The sequence below is a fragment of the Sorex araneus genome, chromosome 1 (assembly GCF_027595985.1).
Source record: "Sorex araneus isolate mSorAra2 chromosome 1, mSorAra2.pri, whole genome shotgun sequence".
NCBI lineage: Eukaryota > Metazoa > Chordata > Mammalia > Eulipotyphla > Soricidae > Sorex > Sorex araneus.
In genome coordinates this window covers 125,371,553-125,388,151 of record NC_073302.1, presented here as the reverse complement: position 1 = coordinate 125,388,151, position 16,599 = coordinate 125,371,553, and the positions used below count along the sequence as shown (strand labels likewise).

General features: G+C 45.3%; 1 protein-coding gene across 2 annotated transcripts in view; it reads left to right on the top strand.

Moving 5' to 3' along the window:
* Positions 1-16,054, top strand: part of LIFR (LIF receptor subunit alpha) — a 74,709-nt gene extending 58,655 nt beyond the window's left edge. For both annotated transcript variants that reach the window (XM_055131342.1, XM_055131347.1), the window contains 5 exons: positions 154-321; positions 4,985-5,146; positions 6,014-6,107; positions 8,249-8,327; positions 8,811-16,054. In XM_055131342.1, the coding sequence (XP_054987317.1) occupies positions 154-321; positions 4,985-5,146; positions 6,014-6,107; positions 8,249-8,327; positions 8,811-9,434 (1,127 nt within the window). In that variant the 3' untranslated portion in view covers positions 9,435-16,054. The remainder of the gene's footprint in view (positions 1-153; positions 322-4,984; positions 5,147-6,013; positions 6,108-8,248; positions 8,328-8,810) is intronic.
* Positions 16,055-16,599: the final 545 nt, after the last annotated feature.

Genomic DNA, 16,599 nt, shown 5'->3' with positions numbered 1-16,599 from the left:
GAAAGTGTTGGTCATAAAAAAATCTCTGAAGGTTTATGATTAAGTGGAAATTCTAACCCGATGTTTCACTCTTGAGGCTGGAAAGCTCGTTAAACATTATCTTGTTCTTTATTCATAAACCTTCCTTCAGCTGTTGACGTTTTCTCTTTATAGCTCCAATAGTTGCACCAAATTTCACTGTTGAGGATACATCTGCAGATTCAATACTAGTGAAATGGGAGGACATTCCTGTGGAAGAACTTAGAGGATTTTTAAGAGGATATTTATTTTACTTTGAAAAAGGAGAAAGAGACACATCAAAGATGAGGGGTTTGGAATCGGGTAAGTAAATTACCAGACTGAGGGTAACATCTCAGAGATGTTCCTCATTAACTGCAGACAAAGGAGCAGAGAAGAAAGGGAGGCTTGCTAAGTGGTTCAGTCCTGTTTTCCAAAGCGGTCTGAAAAATAGAGAAATGCAAACACAATCATGTGATGGATAAAAGTTTAATATTTGAGTATGTGATAAATGACATGGGTGGTCCTTTGAGAAATCATTTATTCCGAATCCTTTAGTTCTAAGCTCCATAGGACAGGCTATTTCTTCACATGGTCCATAAGAGCACCTTATGAAGGTTTTTGAAAGAGAGAGACAGAGACAGAGAGACAGAGAGAGAGAGAGAGAAGAGAGGAGAGAAGGAGAGAGGGGGGAGAGGAGAGAGAGGCTTGAGAGAAAGAGAGGTGGGGGAGAAAGGGGTGGCTTCCTCCTCTTCACATGTGGGGGTGGGGCACTCAGTAGCCAGGGTGTCCCTGTGGCTAGCCAGAGGAGCCAGTGCCTGCTGAGCTGGGAGCCCGGGTGACTTGTCTGGGGATGCTCGTATCCAGCAGGACTCCCACAGTAGTCACTCTTGACAGTTGGTGAGTGAATGTACAGGAACCTTAGAGAATTCTCAAACTTACCAACACAGAAATGTTTGTGTCAGCTTCTGGCTTCTGAGCCCATCACCTCCACCGCAGGAGAGCTTTCACTGCCTTTAAGTGAATGCTGCTCAAAAGGAAGCCGTTTTAATTATTTAATACCTGCTCTGACACTGAGAGACCAAGCCTAGGCCTGGTCCCTCCTCCCCGCCCCCCGGGGCAGCTGCAGGGTATGTGCACCTCCGGCAGCCACTGGGCCCCACCTGTGCATGAGGGAGATGCCAAGTGCTACGCTCCAGAGCCTAGTCCTTTGGCTCCAGTGTTCAGACATTGCACATTTGGACCAGCAAAATTCTGCCATGTGACCCAGTGGACTGGTCAGTGAAATGAGTTAGCAGAGAAAACAGTAACCACACACAGAGCCGCAGAGGCCGAGAGACTGGAGCACTGAGTGCAGCCAAGGCCCATGAAAGAGCTCTGAGTTTGATCCTCAACCACATGGCCCCCCCCAAACGCCACCCAGTGTAGCTGTCCTGCCTGCAGGAGCTTTGTGCCTTTGGACGCCCAGCATCGTGACGCGCAGCCCTGGGCTCCTCCACCGACGCCCCCATTCCCAGTCTAGCTGTGGTGAGAAAAAGAGGGGGAGAAAGGATTCCGCTAAAAATGGCATTTGAGGGAGGGCAGAAATGGTGTGTATGACCTGGAGGAGCCGCGGGGGTGGAATCCCGTGAGCCGCCAGCCTGACCTGCCCTGTGGGCGCAGGACTGAAGGCATGCTGGGCGAATGCGTCTGCAGAGAGTGGAGACTGTCTGAATGGATGTCTGTGGAAGGAGCAGTTGGGGACCCCCAAGCCCCACACTAAGCTTCAGGCAGCTGATGCGAGTGAGGGTCTCTGCTTGCACCTGAAGAGTCTCTTTGCAGAAACAGAACTGAATAGCCTTGCCCAGGGGGACAGAGTATATGGGGGTGACCTTCCCTCTTTCTCCTGTCCCATCCAGCTAATAGGATATTTGCAGCCAGGCCTGGGACAGGAAGTGAGTGGATCCTTTCTTTGGAAAAGTTAAATGGTCTCCGAGGAGACACATCAAAGGTGCAGATACTTAGGGGACTTTCCCAGGATGGCCCCGATCACTTACACCAGCAGCCATGAAGTCACCAACCAGTAAGCCCCAAGCCCCACGATGCAGTGCTTCCCATGAGCCTTTCTGTGCCTCACTCTTAAGTATGACACGCAACCAGGGCCAGCAGAAGAGCTGAGAAAAGCCTCCCACGTGAAAGGAAGAAGCGACATGTCTAAGGAACCAGATCCAGATTGAGGAAAGATATTTCAAAAAGACTCTTCTTAGGAAACCAGGGAGGGGTCTGCATTTTCTGGAAAGATGTCATGCTGTAAAACTCAGTGTTCAGGAAACACCTGGGAATTAATTTGTGACCCAAGAGATTGTTTAAAAGAATTAAAGAGAAGATAGGGAAATTTAAATATAAAAACAGGATATTTTCCCCAATTTAGAGGCTAGTGAGAAAACTTGGAGTTAAACGATGACAAACTAAATCATGAGTCAAAAGACCTGCACTTTTGATCATGCTTTAGGCCAAGAAGAAAGGGAGCAAGGTAAAGAAAGAAACTTCTGGATTGAAGACATTGTTTTTTTGTTGATGTTGTTGTTGTTGTTTTGGAAAGGACTTGGAACCACTTGCAACCATACTCAGGGACTATTCCTAATACAGTGGTTAAAGGACTTTTGTCCCATACAGCTCACCCAGTTTGACTCCCAACATCACATGGTCCACAAGTGATGCCTGAGCAGAGTCAAAGGTGGTTCCCCAAGCAACTGCCTGTAGTTGTGGTCCAATCCCCAGCATCCAATAAAGAAAGAAATTCCTGAAGAAATAGTACAAGGACATGGCGAAGAAACAAAAGACCTACCTCTATAAGCATAATAGAGCTTCTTCAGAATATAGTAAACTGAACAGGAACGAAGATCTGCACGGCTGTCCATTGTCATGGATTTCCAGAGCAAGTAGCATATAACAGACCAAGTTCTTGAAACAGAGACAAGTAGCTCCTGTGCACAGGCTCGGCAGTGAGGATGCAGCAGGTGTAACAGCACACCAGCTCTGAGAAGAGCTCACAGTCGTGTCATCAAGCAATTGCAGGAAAATGCGTTCACCTAAAATTCTGTAGTCAGCCTGTCTGTCAACCAAGGCCAGGCCAGAAGGAGGGCATTTTGAGTTGTGCAAGCCTGCAGTCTTTTGTTACCTCATGTTCCCTTTAAAAGCCACCAGGTAACTCCGACGACCAGAGCCCACCGCATGTAGGAACGCTGGCTTTGCTTCTGATATGGCATAGTTGGAGAGGGAGACCCCAGATCCAAAAAAGTAAAATAAAGAAGGGTAGGGCCTTTGCCTTGCACATGGCCAACCTGGGTTTAATCCCCGGCACCTCATAGGGACCCCCTCCCCCCTGCCCCAAGCATCGTCAGGAGTGATCCCTGAGCACAGAATCACAGAATCAAAAGTAATCCCTGCGCATGGCCCTGTATGGCCCCACCGGAAAAAGAAAATGCAAAAGAATGCATCAACCTCAGGAAGTGAGGCAGTTCATGAGCTCCTGGGGTGGTGGCAGCCGAAGGCGGCCTTTTGTCTGGGGCATCTCCCTTCCCCCACCAGCCACAGAAAAGGAGGTTCAGGAAGGGGTGGAGAGAAGAAGCTTGCACTGGGATTTTGTTGTGTGGTACCACATGAGACGCTGTGTTGAATATTCATTGGCAGATGTGGGAAGAATTAGGAATTGGCCCACCAAGCAAATGAGGGGAAAAGCAGTCATAACAACAGGAAACAAGAAAGGCAGCGTGAATGAGCATGCTGGGCCATCTGCCTTCGCAGCAAATGCATATTTATGCCATCACAGGCTTGTAAACACTGAATTTACTGTGCTGCTGCTGCGGTATGAATGGTGTTGGCGGAACGGGAGTGGGGGTAATGACAGTGTCACGGCAACCCGAGTAGATGGTGTCTAAGACCGAGAGGAATCAAGGCTACCAGTGAGTGTATTTCAAACTGGGGAAGTAGACACCCCCAGAAACCAATCACGTGGTTTGCCCGTGGCTGGAGAGAGCAGGCGCAGGTGCCAGCAGGACTTGTGATGTTTTGTTATTAGTCATCCTATGACTTAGTTTTCTTAATTGAATTTTTGAGTGAAAAAAATGAAATCGTTTATTTAAACAGTTTTTCATACTTTGGAAGTGGTTGAAAGACTTCCGTGAACCAGAGAAGGTCAAATACATGCTCTGTTTACAGAGATCCAGATTTGATCCATAGCACCCCCGCCTCAACACCTTCCCCTCCTCACAGCCTTGAGTGACCCTCTCCAAGGGCACTGAGCCAGAAATAGCCCCTCAGTGCCACCAGTGTGACCCGACTATCCACCACCTCCCCCCAACCCCCGACAAAAAAAAAAGCAGTGTCTTCCTTGCTTTGTCTCTCACTCTAACATGGAGTGAGTTTCTCTTGCTTACACACTTGCGCTCGTGACGCCTCACTCAGCTCGTAGGGACCATCAGTCCCAGGAACAGCCTCTCCTGCTCCTTGGCTGCGTGAGATTTCTCATGCTCGTAAGACCAGAAAAACACGGGCTCGGTGGTTATCTGCTGTGTGCCCAGCACTTCTGGAGAACGCCCATCGGAACTTCACAGTCAGAACTTCACAGAACCCACATCGTCCTATCATCATACCCTAACTCATGGGCGGATTCACACTCGGGTGTTAGAAATAATGGGCCCAGCTGCCAGGGACGTGGCTCCATGGTAGTGCGCACGCCCCACAGGTGTGAGGCCCTGAATTCCACCCCAGGACATCCTGCAGGCAGTCACGCACGTGCACGCGCATACCCAGCCACCCACCCAGGTGACCGGCAGGGCTAACTGCAGAGATGCAGGTTGAGCATGGCTCGGGCTGCTCCTTGGGCCTTGCCCCTGCAGGGAGCAGCAGCCTGGCTCGCCAGGAAGGGAGGCGGGTCTGTCAGGTCCAGGGAAGCATGTGTGTAAAATGGTGGAGAAATCAGGGGTGCTCTTCTTTTTGCAAACAGGCCGTTCTGACGTCAAGGTCAAGAATATAACTGATACGTCCCAGAAGACACTGAGGATTGCTGACCTGCAGGGTAAAACAAGTTACCATCTGGTCCTGCGAGCGTACACAGATGGCGGAATGGGCCCAGAGAAGAGCATGTTTGTGGTGACGAAGGAAAATTGTAAGTCAGATGATGCCATTGAGATGTTTTCCTGTCTTAGATGCACTGTGTGCTGTTTAGTGATTTTTGTTTATGTAGAAACCCTCTTAAGATTCCACACCGAGTTGTGTGTTTGTAATGGGTGGAAGGCCGTGCTCAGAAGGCCGTGAGATGACTTTGTATTTACGCAATGGTTTATTTGAAGCCATTTCCCACCTGAGTACCTAAGAAATGAATGGTTGACGACACCTTCATGAAGCCCTGAGTTCTCATTTGTGTTGCAGTGTTGTCACCACTTCCAGTGAGCACAAGCGTTTTTGTCTTGACTCTTTCTGTGCATTGACTAACCCTGCATTGTTGTCTAAAGTACAGCAGTCCTGAACTGGAGAAGCAGAGAAGGGCAGAGAGATGGACTTGCCTCCCCTCGGCCCTGGCATGTTCCGTGCCCCTGAGTTGGGGCTCACACACAGCTCTCACAGGAAGTCAGGAGGTTGGGCTTCTTGGTCCCTGAGCGATGCCTGGCCATGTCTGCTGATACTGGTGCTTCTCACAAATGAGAAGTGCCTCTGCCTGGCAGCATGTGGAGGCTGGGGGTGCTGCTGGATCAGCTCCCCTCTGCCCGCCCCCAGCACGGTGAAGACATTACTGGCCTGAAATGTCAGTCGTGCCAAGGTGGAGAAGCCCCCTCCTCAAGGACTTAGGTGTCTGTGTAGTGATTATTATGGCACTTGTACGGTTCTGTTTCAGTAGTTTTTCAGTGTCCTGAAGAATGGACTGGGGATTTTTTTTCCCCTCCAAGTAGTCTAACTTAAATATCTCCTAGTGCAAACCTTTTCTGTACCTCACACAGAAAATGATGACTCGAGTGTTTGCAATGCTCTCTTTCAGCCGTAGGATTGATCATTGCCATTCTCATCCCAGTGGCTGTGGCTGTCATCGTGGGCGTGGTCACCAGCATCCTTTGCTATCGGAAACGAGAATGGTAATGGTACCTGCATGCGAGCTTGCTCGCTTCTGGGTTTATGTGTGAGCACACAAGTGCATCTCTTTGGTTAAGACTAGTAAAGGAAAAAAAAGAAGTACTTGTTTCAGTCGGGATTTCCTTTGACTTTACCCTGGCATATGGCCTGCCATTTAAAGGTTTCAGAGTAGAAAGGTAACCATTGCCTACTTTATTGACTTTGTTAACTTTAAGTAATGGCAGTTGTACCCCAGAATAATCATAAACAGGCAACAAGCTGTATGCAGGACTTAGAGTAAATGAATCTTTTCTCAGAGTACGGGCCCACATTTCCAGGTGTTCTGTTTGTAAAGTCTGCTCATGCCCTTTACTTGGCAAATATAAGTGACCCCTCTTATGTGCTGGGGGATAGAGTGAGGAGCAAGATAAGTATTAGTCTTAGGACACAGTGACACGGGGAAGAGGATGTGACACCAGTAACCTCTGGAGACATGGAACAACGCGTGAAGTGCTTGCTTTGCACACAACCGACCAAGCTTCGATCCCCGGAACTCCATATGGTCTCCCAAGCCCTGCCAGGAGCATTCCCTTGGCACAGAGCCAGGGGTAGATCCTGGGAACTGCCAGGTATAGCCTCTCCCCATAAACAAACCAAATCAAACAAACCCGTGAGCTCCCAGGGAACACGGTTCGTGAAGGTGCATAATCAGGAGGGTGGAGGTGAATTCTGTCTCTGGAAATGGGAGGACACTTCATGGTTGGGATTACACTTGAACAGTGCTCCCAGTGGTAACCAGAGGAAAAAGAACGTGCCAGGCAGAGAATAGCATATGAAGGGGGCGCAGAAGTGAGAAGGAGCTTGATTGTGTGGAGGCAGCGAGGACTTGGGTAGAGCAGGACAGTGAGGGCAGCAGGTACGGGAAGGTGGGCTGAGGTGAGGCGAGGAGGGGATTGTTCAGGCAGGGAGGTGCCCTGTAAGGTAAGGTGTTGGGGGAGGAGAGGCTGGGGCGTGTGTGAGGTGAAGAGATGAGGTGAGAAGGAGAAGAAGAGATGAAGATGATAGGAGGACGAGGCACAGGAAGCTGAGGGCGAGGTAAGCCAGAGGTTCCGTGGGCACCAGTGCCCCCTGGAGGGAGCCGTGCTGGGCCGGCTGGGCCAGTGTCTGCTCCTGTGAGAACATTCCCCTGGCCAAAAGTGCCTCCTCTGCAGTCCAGAGAAGGGATTCTAGCGGTGCTGGCTTACGAACCGAAGCAGCAGTAGTTGGAACTACATTGTGTCCTATTGGAGTAACTGTTCTCCAAGAGAAATCACATATTGGAAATGATTTCAGTATCAAAAAGATAAGCAAATAGATTAGAAGTTAGATTCCTTCAGACTTACAATGACAGACTTATTTTTTCTGTAGAGGACTAGAAAAATAATGTTACAGGAGCCAGAGATTGTTTAGACGTAACGTGCTTAGCACTACCCCACCCCAAGCCCTGAATACCACGGGGAGTGACCCCTGAGCACCGTTGGCCGTGGCCCAGACCACCCCCACAGTCCCAGAGTGATATGATAACTGAGCAGATCTCGTGTTTGTGTTTCAGTTTTGCTCGGGCTTGGAAACTCCTTTTGTAGCGGCAGCGTCTGTCGGGGCAGGCCCGCACTGCACGGCGCACAGAGGCTCTGAGTGTGGGCTGCGCTTAGCGGGAGCAGCGCCTGGGCCTTACTTTGCAGTCGGCATCACAGTCACCATTATAATTCTTGGCTTTTTTAAATTCTAAAGTACTTCAAATGTTTTGCTTGTTGGAAGATAGAGGCTGTTTCTAGCTTCCAGATAGGACCTTTCCCAGGCATTCTCCAGAAAGGTCTCCCAAAGGGGTCACTGAGAGCAGCTCCTGGGTTTGGTTTTGTTGCCGTCAGGCCATACCTAGTGGTGCTCAGGGCTTACTCCTGGCTCTGCACTTGAGCATCACTCCGTCGGGCTGATACGGGGTGCCGGGGCTAGAACCCCAGTCAGTCGTGTACCAGGCAAGCGCCTGACCTGCTGCACTATCGCTCCAGCTTCCGTGTTTATCTCAGGTGTTCGTAATAGTGCTCGCAGCAACACTCAGGTACGGCTGGTGGTTTGTCAGCCTGTGTGTGATCTTCTATTGATAACACTTATTCTTTGTTTAAAGGATTAAAGAAACCTTCTACCCAGATATTCCAAATCCAGAAAACTGTAAAGCTCTGCAGTTCCAGAAGAGTGTCTGTGAGGTAATCTTTCTGACATTATTAGTCTCTGAAGCTCTGTCTTTCGGGAAGAGGTTTTCACAGCCAGATGCTGTTCTGTCAGATGCACTGAGGAGAATGCAGTTCGAAACTTCTGCTGAGTTCCAATGTTGTGGCTGTAGATTGCACTATGCTTCCCCCCTGCAGCCCCCACTATTACTAACAGCAGGGGAATGGTGGGGCGGGTGGGTGAGAAATGGGGGGCGGGGTGTGGGGTGTTGACCATTTGCAGGAAAGGTGTGGCTTTGCCCTGGTTCTCCACCCATTAAGACTCCAGGGGCTCAGGGAGAAATCACGGTTGCAGGTGGGTCGGGCCAGAGAAAGGGTTGGCAAGCGCTGCTCTGTTCTGCCCACTGGCTGCTCTCGGGCCGAGTTTTCCCACACCACACTGTGGAACAGTGAGGACTAGTGTCCCTCGCAGCATCCCTGAGTGCCACCTGTAATCACTGTGTGCAAATTCGTTTCCAGGGCAACAGTGGTCTAAAGACATTGGAGATGAACCCGTGTACCCCAAATAACGTGGAGGTTCTGGAAGTACCCTCGGCGGTTTCTAAAATAGAAGACACAGAGATCATCTCCCCCGTGGCCGAGCGCCCAGAAGAGAGCTCTGATGCAGAACCCGAGAGCCACGTGGCCGTGTCCTACTGCCCGCCGGTCATCGAGGAGGAAATGCCAACACCAGGCGTGGAGGAGGCCGGCGGCACTTCCCAGGTCATCTACATCGACGTCCAGTCCATGTACCAGCCGCAGGCCAAGCCCGAGGACGAGCCGGACAGCGACGCCATCGGGGCAGCCGGCTATAAGCCCCAGATGCACCTCCCCGTGACTTCTCTCATTGGAGAGCCTGCTGCCGACGGGGACGTGGACAAAGCCGCCGGCTACCGACCTCAGGCAGATGTCAGTACCTGGAACCTAGTGTCCCCCGACTCGCCGAGGTCCACAGACAGCAACAGCGAGGTGGTCTCTTTTGGGAGCCCATGCTCCATTAACTCCCGGCAGTTTCTGCTTCCCCTCAGAGACGAAGACTCTCCCAAGTCCAGCGGGGGAGGGTGGTCCTTTACAAACTTCTTTCAGAACAAACCAAACGACTAATGGTGTCACCCTGTCGCTTCCGTGTCTGCCATCTCCATAAGCTCCCATTGCTAGTGTTGCCGTGTCAGCAGCGGGCCTCCTGGAGGCCTCCTTGAAGTATTGTCCATGGGGGTGGCCGTCGCTGCTACAAGTGACAGTCTCAGTGTTCACGTGCTTTCCGTGTAGTCTCCGAGCCCAGGCATAGTCACCCCGGAATTCAGCCGACTCCACTCAAGATTCGCAGCTGTTTGTGATTCGAGCCAAAGAATTCTCACTGCTCTACCTTCCAGAAGCATTTCAAGGCTAATCCTGTTCCAGTCCACGTGTGCAAAACCAATTCCACCGTAACTGTATTCTGTTCTGTTGATGGTTTACTCATATGTATGCGTTAATGGAGCTGCAGGTGGGTTTGCCAGCAAGGGAGACAAATGCCCCAAGTTAACAGGTGACCTGTATTTGCCTGACATTTGCTCCATTCTAGATGAAAACCAAGCACAGATTTTATATCTTTTTACATTGTTCACCTCCGTCCACAGCATTTACAAAAACAACTATGATTTTTTTTTTTTAATGTAGCAACAGTTCTTTAGTTCTGTTTGATAAAGTATGCTGATTTCTGTACCTACTGTATAATGGTTATCAAACAGTTGTCTCAGGGGTACAAGCTTGGAACGAGAGTGTGACACTGACCAGCCCAAATTAGAATTGTGTTTTTCATGCTTTGCAAGGTTATTCCAAGCCTTTCAATTGTTTCTTAGAATTTTTTTTTCCTAGCTTCATTTATGCAGTTGGTCGCCTTCATGTTTAAAACTTAGATTTCTAAGACTGTATAGGGAAATTGTTTTGTGTTTGTTGTTTTGTATTTTAAACCTTTTTTTGTGACAGTGTCCATTTTATAGCTGTTTGAGCATATTCAATATTATTCATAGCGTGTAATTCCAATGATTTACTATTTGATACGACTACTAAGCAATATCTCATGGCATTAGTGATCCCCACAGTTCTGGTTGGCTCTGGCTCCTGGGAGACCAGGCCGTTGATCTCCGAGCAAGTGTTCCTCCTTATTGTGGGTCCTGGGGTCCTTCCTCATTTATGATCCTTAAACTGTTTGACCTGGCCCTCGAATTTTCAATATAAACCTCCAAAGATAGTGCTGCTGTCAGGAACGGTTAGTGGATGACTGTTGCTGTGTGAAGTGCTGGGTCTGAGTCCAGGGGGCAGTGCACGGCCCCTCATACCTGTCCAGGACAGTCTCTAGAGTGGGTGTGTTTGGGGGAAGAGGCTGAATGCAACACCCAATAGTGCGTCTCTCCTGTGCTGACATCCCCGTCTTCTGCTCGTTCCTGCCTTTTATCCTGTGCTAGTGAAGGCCTCAGTACTGGAAAGTCTGCCCCAGCTGAAGAAGCCAGGACAGACCTGGGTCATTTGAGGTGGTGTAGCGTTTGCAATGGACTTCTGGTGGTTTTTGAGCTAGCTCATGAGTGTCTCTGCATAAAAGGCGTGTTGTAGAAGTAGTCGGCACTGTGTGACTGAGTCCGTGTGGCTCAGGTGCCCCGAGTGTGCAGACTGATTTAACCTGCCAGGACCCAGCTAAACTTCTGAGGCTTGAGATACACAGACAGGTGGATCTAGGTACAGTTGATAACGCTCACACATAACACCGTAGACCTCTGCAGTGTCTCACGGAGGTTTCCCACTGTGAAACAGGCATCAAGCCAGAGTTGTTCCTAAATACAGTTTCCTCCATCTTCTTTCTCCCTTAGTTCCCACTCCTGAAGCTGGGCATGGGGCAGGGAGAGATCATCCAAACCTTGTCCTCATTGTGTCTCTCGCATATTCCAAAAAGCTCATCTTCGTGATAAGTACTGGCTGAGGTAAGAGTTTACGAATCCAATAAACTTGAGGTCAGGTAAAAAAAAAAAAAGATGAAAATTTTCATTTCTGCCCTTAGGGTATATGCATTTCGGCTTCAGCCGTCTGGGTTCAGCCACGTCTCTGTGCTACAGAATAGCTCACTTGTTTGGCTAGTGGTGACCATCCCTGGGACTCTTTAAGTCTTCCTCTGTCCAGGGCTTCCTACTTTGCCTATTCTGAATGGGCACAGTGTCGGCTCACCTCTCCCCTGCTAGAGTCCCACACCCAAAGGGCATTCGTTTAGTAAGAAGCTGAGTTCATGCTCCAGGAGCCACGGCGAGTTCTCTGTAAAGTGCTCTGTACTTCGAGGCATGTGGTGTAAATCTGGGTCCAAAGCACATACTACCACCAGTGAATTTAAGACAGGCCAGCCCCAGTGTGCATATCAGTATTCGCTCCCAGCCCTGCCTAAGGTGGTAGGGACATCCTCGACTCTTGGAGGGGCAGGGAGGAGAGAGAGGAAATGTGCTCTGCTAATAGACCCTGGTGGTGGTGGCACTGGAGACACAGGTGGCAGATGCCAGGACCGTGCCCACTCATGAAAGGCAGTCAGTGGCCAGACTTCATACAGCCTGATCCATTCCTTCCCCCGGGGCTAGAGGAGGCTCCTAACTAAGGAAATGATTGAGAAATCCTCCTTTTCCTCATCTAAAGCCCAGTCACTGGTTAGAAACTTGTAAATGTTGGAATTAGAATTATGTTCCATGGTGTCTGCTGAACTGAACACAGAGTGCATTCTTCACATCTCGCCAAAGCCAGTTCACTTACAAACCAGTTTCAAGTCAAATGTCCTTTGTGAGGAGTGAAGATTATGGGGATAGTCAGTGCAACTAGCTATCTCTCGTATAAGGGCATCCTAAATAAATAATAGTGTAGAATTATTCTTACGGGATTTGACGAAGTTTTGGTGTAAGATAGGCCTTGTACTTTATGTATTGGTGTGGATTAGCATCAGAGTGTCATGGAAGTCATTGGCACGTTGAAACCGTAGACACCTGGATTTGAGATTGTGCCTGAGTGTCTGGATGGCGGAGGCCTGTGTGATGTGCTCAGGTAGAGATGTACTTTGTTCCTCAGAGTAGACACAGAGGCCACCCTGTGCAGAAAAGTTTGAGGGTGAAAGAAGCTGCCTCATTTTCCACACCAGCCTTACTTTTACACTTCCCAGATCCGAAAGATTACATTTAGAGCCCCTAGCACTGCTACTGCACTTTCAGAAACTGTGGTAAAGTTATTCTTAAAATTTCATGCGATTTGAATTTTTATTGAAAATTAGTCCTGTAATTTGTATTTTTTTTATACTCTAAATGTTGAAAGAACATTGCAATCTTTTCTATATGTGGATAATTAATGAAGGAGATCAGGGAATATTTTTTTTTCTGAAAGGAACTTTGATTTAGGGTATTTTGAAATTAAAGTCCTCCCTGACATGCCCATATTCAGAAAATGTTCTATCAACTATTTCTACAGCTCAGGCACATGATCCGCTACAATTTTTTTTTATTTATCCTGAGATAATTTTTGCTTGCAAGGTTGACCCAGGTTCGATTCCTCTGCCCCTCTCAGAGAGCCCAGCAAGCTACCAAGAGTATCTTGCCCACACGGCAGAGCTACCCGTGGCGTATTTGATATGCCAAAAACAGTAACAACAAGTCTCACAATGGAGGTGTTACTGGTGCCCACTCGAGCAAATTGATGAGCAATGGGATGACAGTGACACAGAATTTTTGCTTGTTTATCCTAAGATAATTTTTCTTTCTGAACCATGTTAAAATTTGCCTACATTTTATAAAATGCTTCCTTATTTTGAAAGTATGAAAATTGGATAGCTCAGTAGTCAAGTGTGAGATCTTAAGCCAATTACATTGTTCATAGTGGAAGTTCAGTAACTGTTCACTGAGTTCCATCCCAGCATGTACTGATTAAACCGTTTTCCTGATGGGTGGCATATGTGTCTGGATCTGGCTTAAGCAGGTCTGAGACTGCAGCTGATAGATTCTAACGTGACCCACAAGTGGCTCCTTGTTGTGAGTGAAAACCTGGGAGACACATGCTTAAAAGCATAAGTAGCAACTAATTTCTCCCTAAGTGTTCATTGTTTCTTCATACTCAGAAGAGATGCTGCTTGGAGCATTTTTATTTATGCAGCCCAGTCTGTGTTCTGGAAAGCAGCACGTTATGTGTGAGCTTACTTGAATAGTGTTAGCATTCATTCTTTTGATAAACTGTTGATTCCAAGCATTTATTTTAAACTGATACTTCCTGATGAAGCATAGTTTTGTGGTGTTATGCCCATCTGATCATATACACCTAGAAGAAAACACTTCAAGGAAGAAAATTATTTATGGCTAAATTTACTAGAATGCATATCTTAGAACTGAAGAATCATTGGAAATTACTCAGTTTTAATTTGGTCTGTAGCTTCATGGATTATACATCAGGGCTATTAATCATGAAACCTCGTTTCACTGGGATGGTAAGATTTCTGTTCTCTTTTAATTAGTATGTTTTCTCACCTGTAACATGATTGTATTCATGCTAATTACAATACATATGAGCTATTTTTAATGTCATTTATGAAGGATTACGAACCGCATTCAATTAGTATGTAAAGGCTTTATTAGGGTTAACCTAAAATACTAGAGGATATGATTTGATCTAGAATATATCCATAGATTTTTAATTATGTCATTGAGTTCTGACAATTCTCTTCTTAGCCATGAATAGAGTTTGTTTCTCCTTAAATTAAGAAGGGTGAAAATATTTGGGATTATATGTGTCTAAGCTATAAACAATTTACCTATGCAAAACAAATTTTAATTGTACAACATTTTAATGAAAATTATAAGTAGTATTTTAAGGGGGTAAGCCCTTTGAATGTTGTTGTTTTTTTTTTATATGTAAGTGCCTAGCTAAGGAACCAGAGAAACAATAAATTCATATTCTCTTAAATAATCTATATTGATTGAATATTAACCATTTTCAAAGCAGTAATAACATTACTTTTTTGTTGCTATAATGAATGTCCTAAAAAACCAAAAGATGAATAGGAAAACTATAAATGTTGAATTGATAAGGAAATTTTTATTTTATTTTCCTTGTATCTTCTAAGATAGCCTTTGTACTCGCCAATAAGACATTTTTAAAACCAACAAGACTTAGCATCATAGGCCTTATATTGCACTTAAGCCAAAAACAATTTGTACACCTGATTGAATGTCTCACTCAGTGTATTGAATTTCCTTCTATGTTTAAGATCTACATCCCTTTAGAATGATTCCATTTTAAGTGGATAACTTTCCATTTCTGAGCTCACTGTTTTTCCTGACCATTCCAGTGGTGTTATGATTTTTATAATGTGAATATTTCTAGATGGTGATAACAATTTTCATTAAAACATGGGCATGTTATTAGATTTAAGATTAGCATTTTTGCATTTGATAGTAGAAAAGATAGAGAATGATGTTCATTTAAAAATATTTTTCAGATATTCTTTCCCCAGTTTGATTCAGATACTTTCACCATATTTATGACATAATTCCACTTAATTTTCTTTCCAGCGTAATGGTTAGGAAAATATCAATATTATGAATAGTTAATCATAATATATAAGAAATTCTGTTCCTTTGTTGTAGGATTGCTCTAATATAAAACCCTGCAAGATTTTTTCAATTCTGTTATTAAAAAAAAAAGTATTTTTCTTCAATACATTTTAATTCAAAATTGCTTGAAGGATTCTGACCTAGATAAGACATTCTAATTTTGTGATAGCCACTTTAAATGTATGCCCTAAGGTAAAATTCATTGAAACCTATTCACCCTTCCCATAAGATCAATATTTCTTATTAACATTTCTTTTTCATTAAGTGGCCATACGAGAGAGGCCTTTACGATGCTAGGAAATTACATTTTTTTCCTCTCTCTCTCTCTCTCTCACTCTCTTTCTCTCTCTCTCTCAAAATTTCACTATACTGACTTGCTGTTTACAAATTACACATACTGTGAACAGATATAAGTTTTTGTCTTTTATAAGGTTGTTTGTAGAATGAGTGTTTTTTAGGGGGATGTTATACGTTAGTTTAAGTTTTTTTTAAAAAAGCAACTACTAGTAATTGTTTACTAATTTTTGTTTGGTCAGGCGTATGCAAATACAGCTTAAAGATAGGGACAGAGCGTAGATCCAGAACTCTTTCATTTCTTGAAATGTTTACCACTATAGACTATTTTTTTAACCTGAATGATTGATCAGTTACGTTCTGTTCTTAAAATCATGCTTTGTCAAAGCATTATATACAGAAACGGCTAAATAGACATATACGGCAAGTAAACAGATCGCAGTACATTTGTATGATTCCATCTGATTCATAAAAATCAAGTTTAATACAGAATAAGATTGATCCACTTACTGGGATGACAACTGAAATGTTCTCTGCCTTGTGAAAATTTCAAGATCACATTGCTGTTAGAATGAAAAATTTGGACATTTTATACCATTGTGATTTCAGAATTTATTTTCCAGATCTTTTGGAAAACATGGTTATAGCAAGAACATAGACTATAAGTAACCTATTACTAAAACACCTTAAATGTAAAATTAGTATGCTTGGCTGTTAACTCTAAAGATGTCACTTAATGTCTGTTTTTTTTTTAAACATGCATGTATTTAACAATTTTATCATAGTATTGTCATGGAACAAATAAATATATTTTCTTACAACTTACATGGATAGATTTGTACATATTGATTTTTTTTTCTCCTCCTGTTTTAAGCCCTTGGAAAATAGCTTCTGCTTTGTTGCTATTAATATTTTCGGTTCTGTCCCATAAAAATTACATTGGTAATTGGCTGGTTGGTACCAGGTTTAAGGTACTGTGCATGAGACCAACTCCAGTTTGATCCCCAGCACCACATATGGCCCTCTGAGCACCGCCAGGAGTGATCCCTAATCACAGAGCCAGGACAAACCCCTAATCCCCACCAGATATGGTCCCCAAACCAAACCAACAAAGAAATGACACAGATTATGAAGCCGTCACTGGATTTTGGCTACATGAGAATATTTTAATGCATTATCATACCTTTATAATGATTTTCTATGCATTTCATTGTCTATACTATATATACCAGGGAATTCCTATGTAATTAGCCAAATTGTGGGAGAATACATTATAAAATGCATACCTGTCCATAAAATGAAGTTTTCAGATATTTTTACTCTAAGGAGTCTAAACATTTCAGAAATTATTTGAAATTGATTCTGGGATTATACCA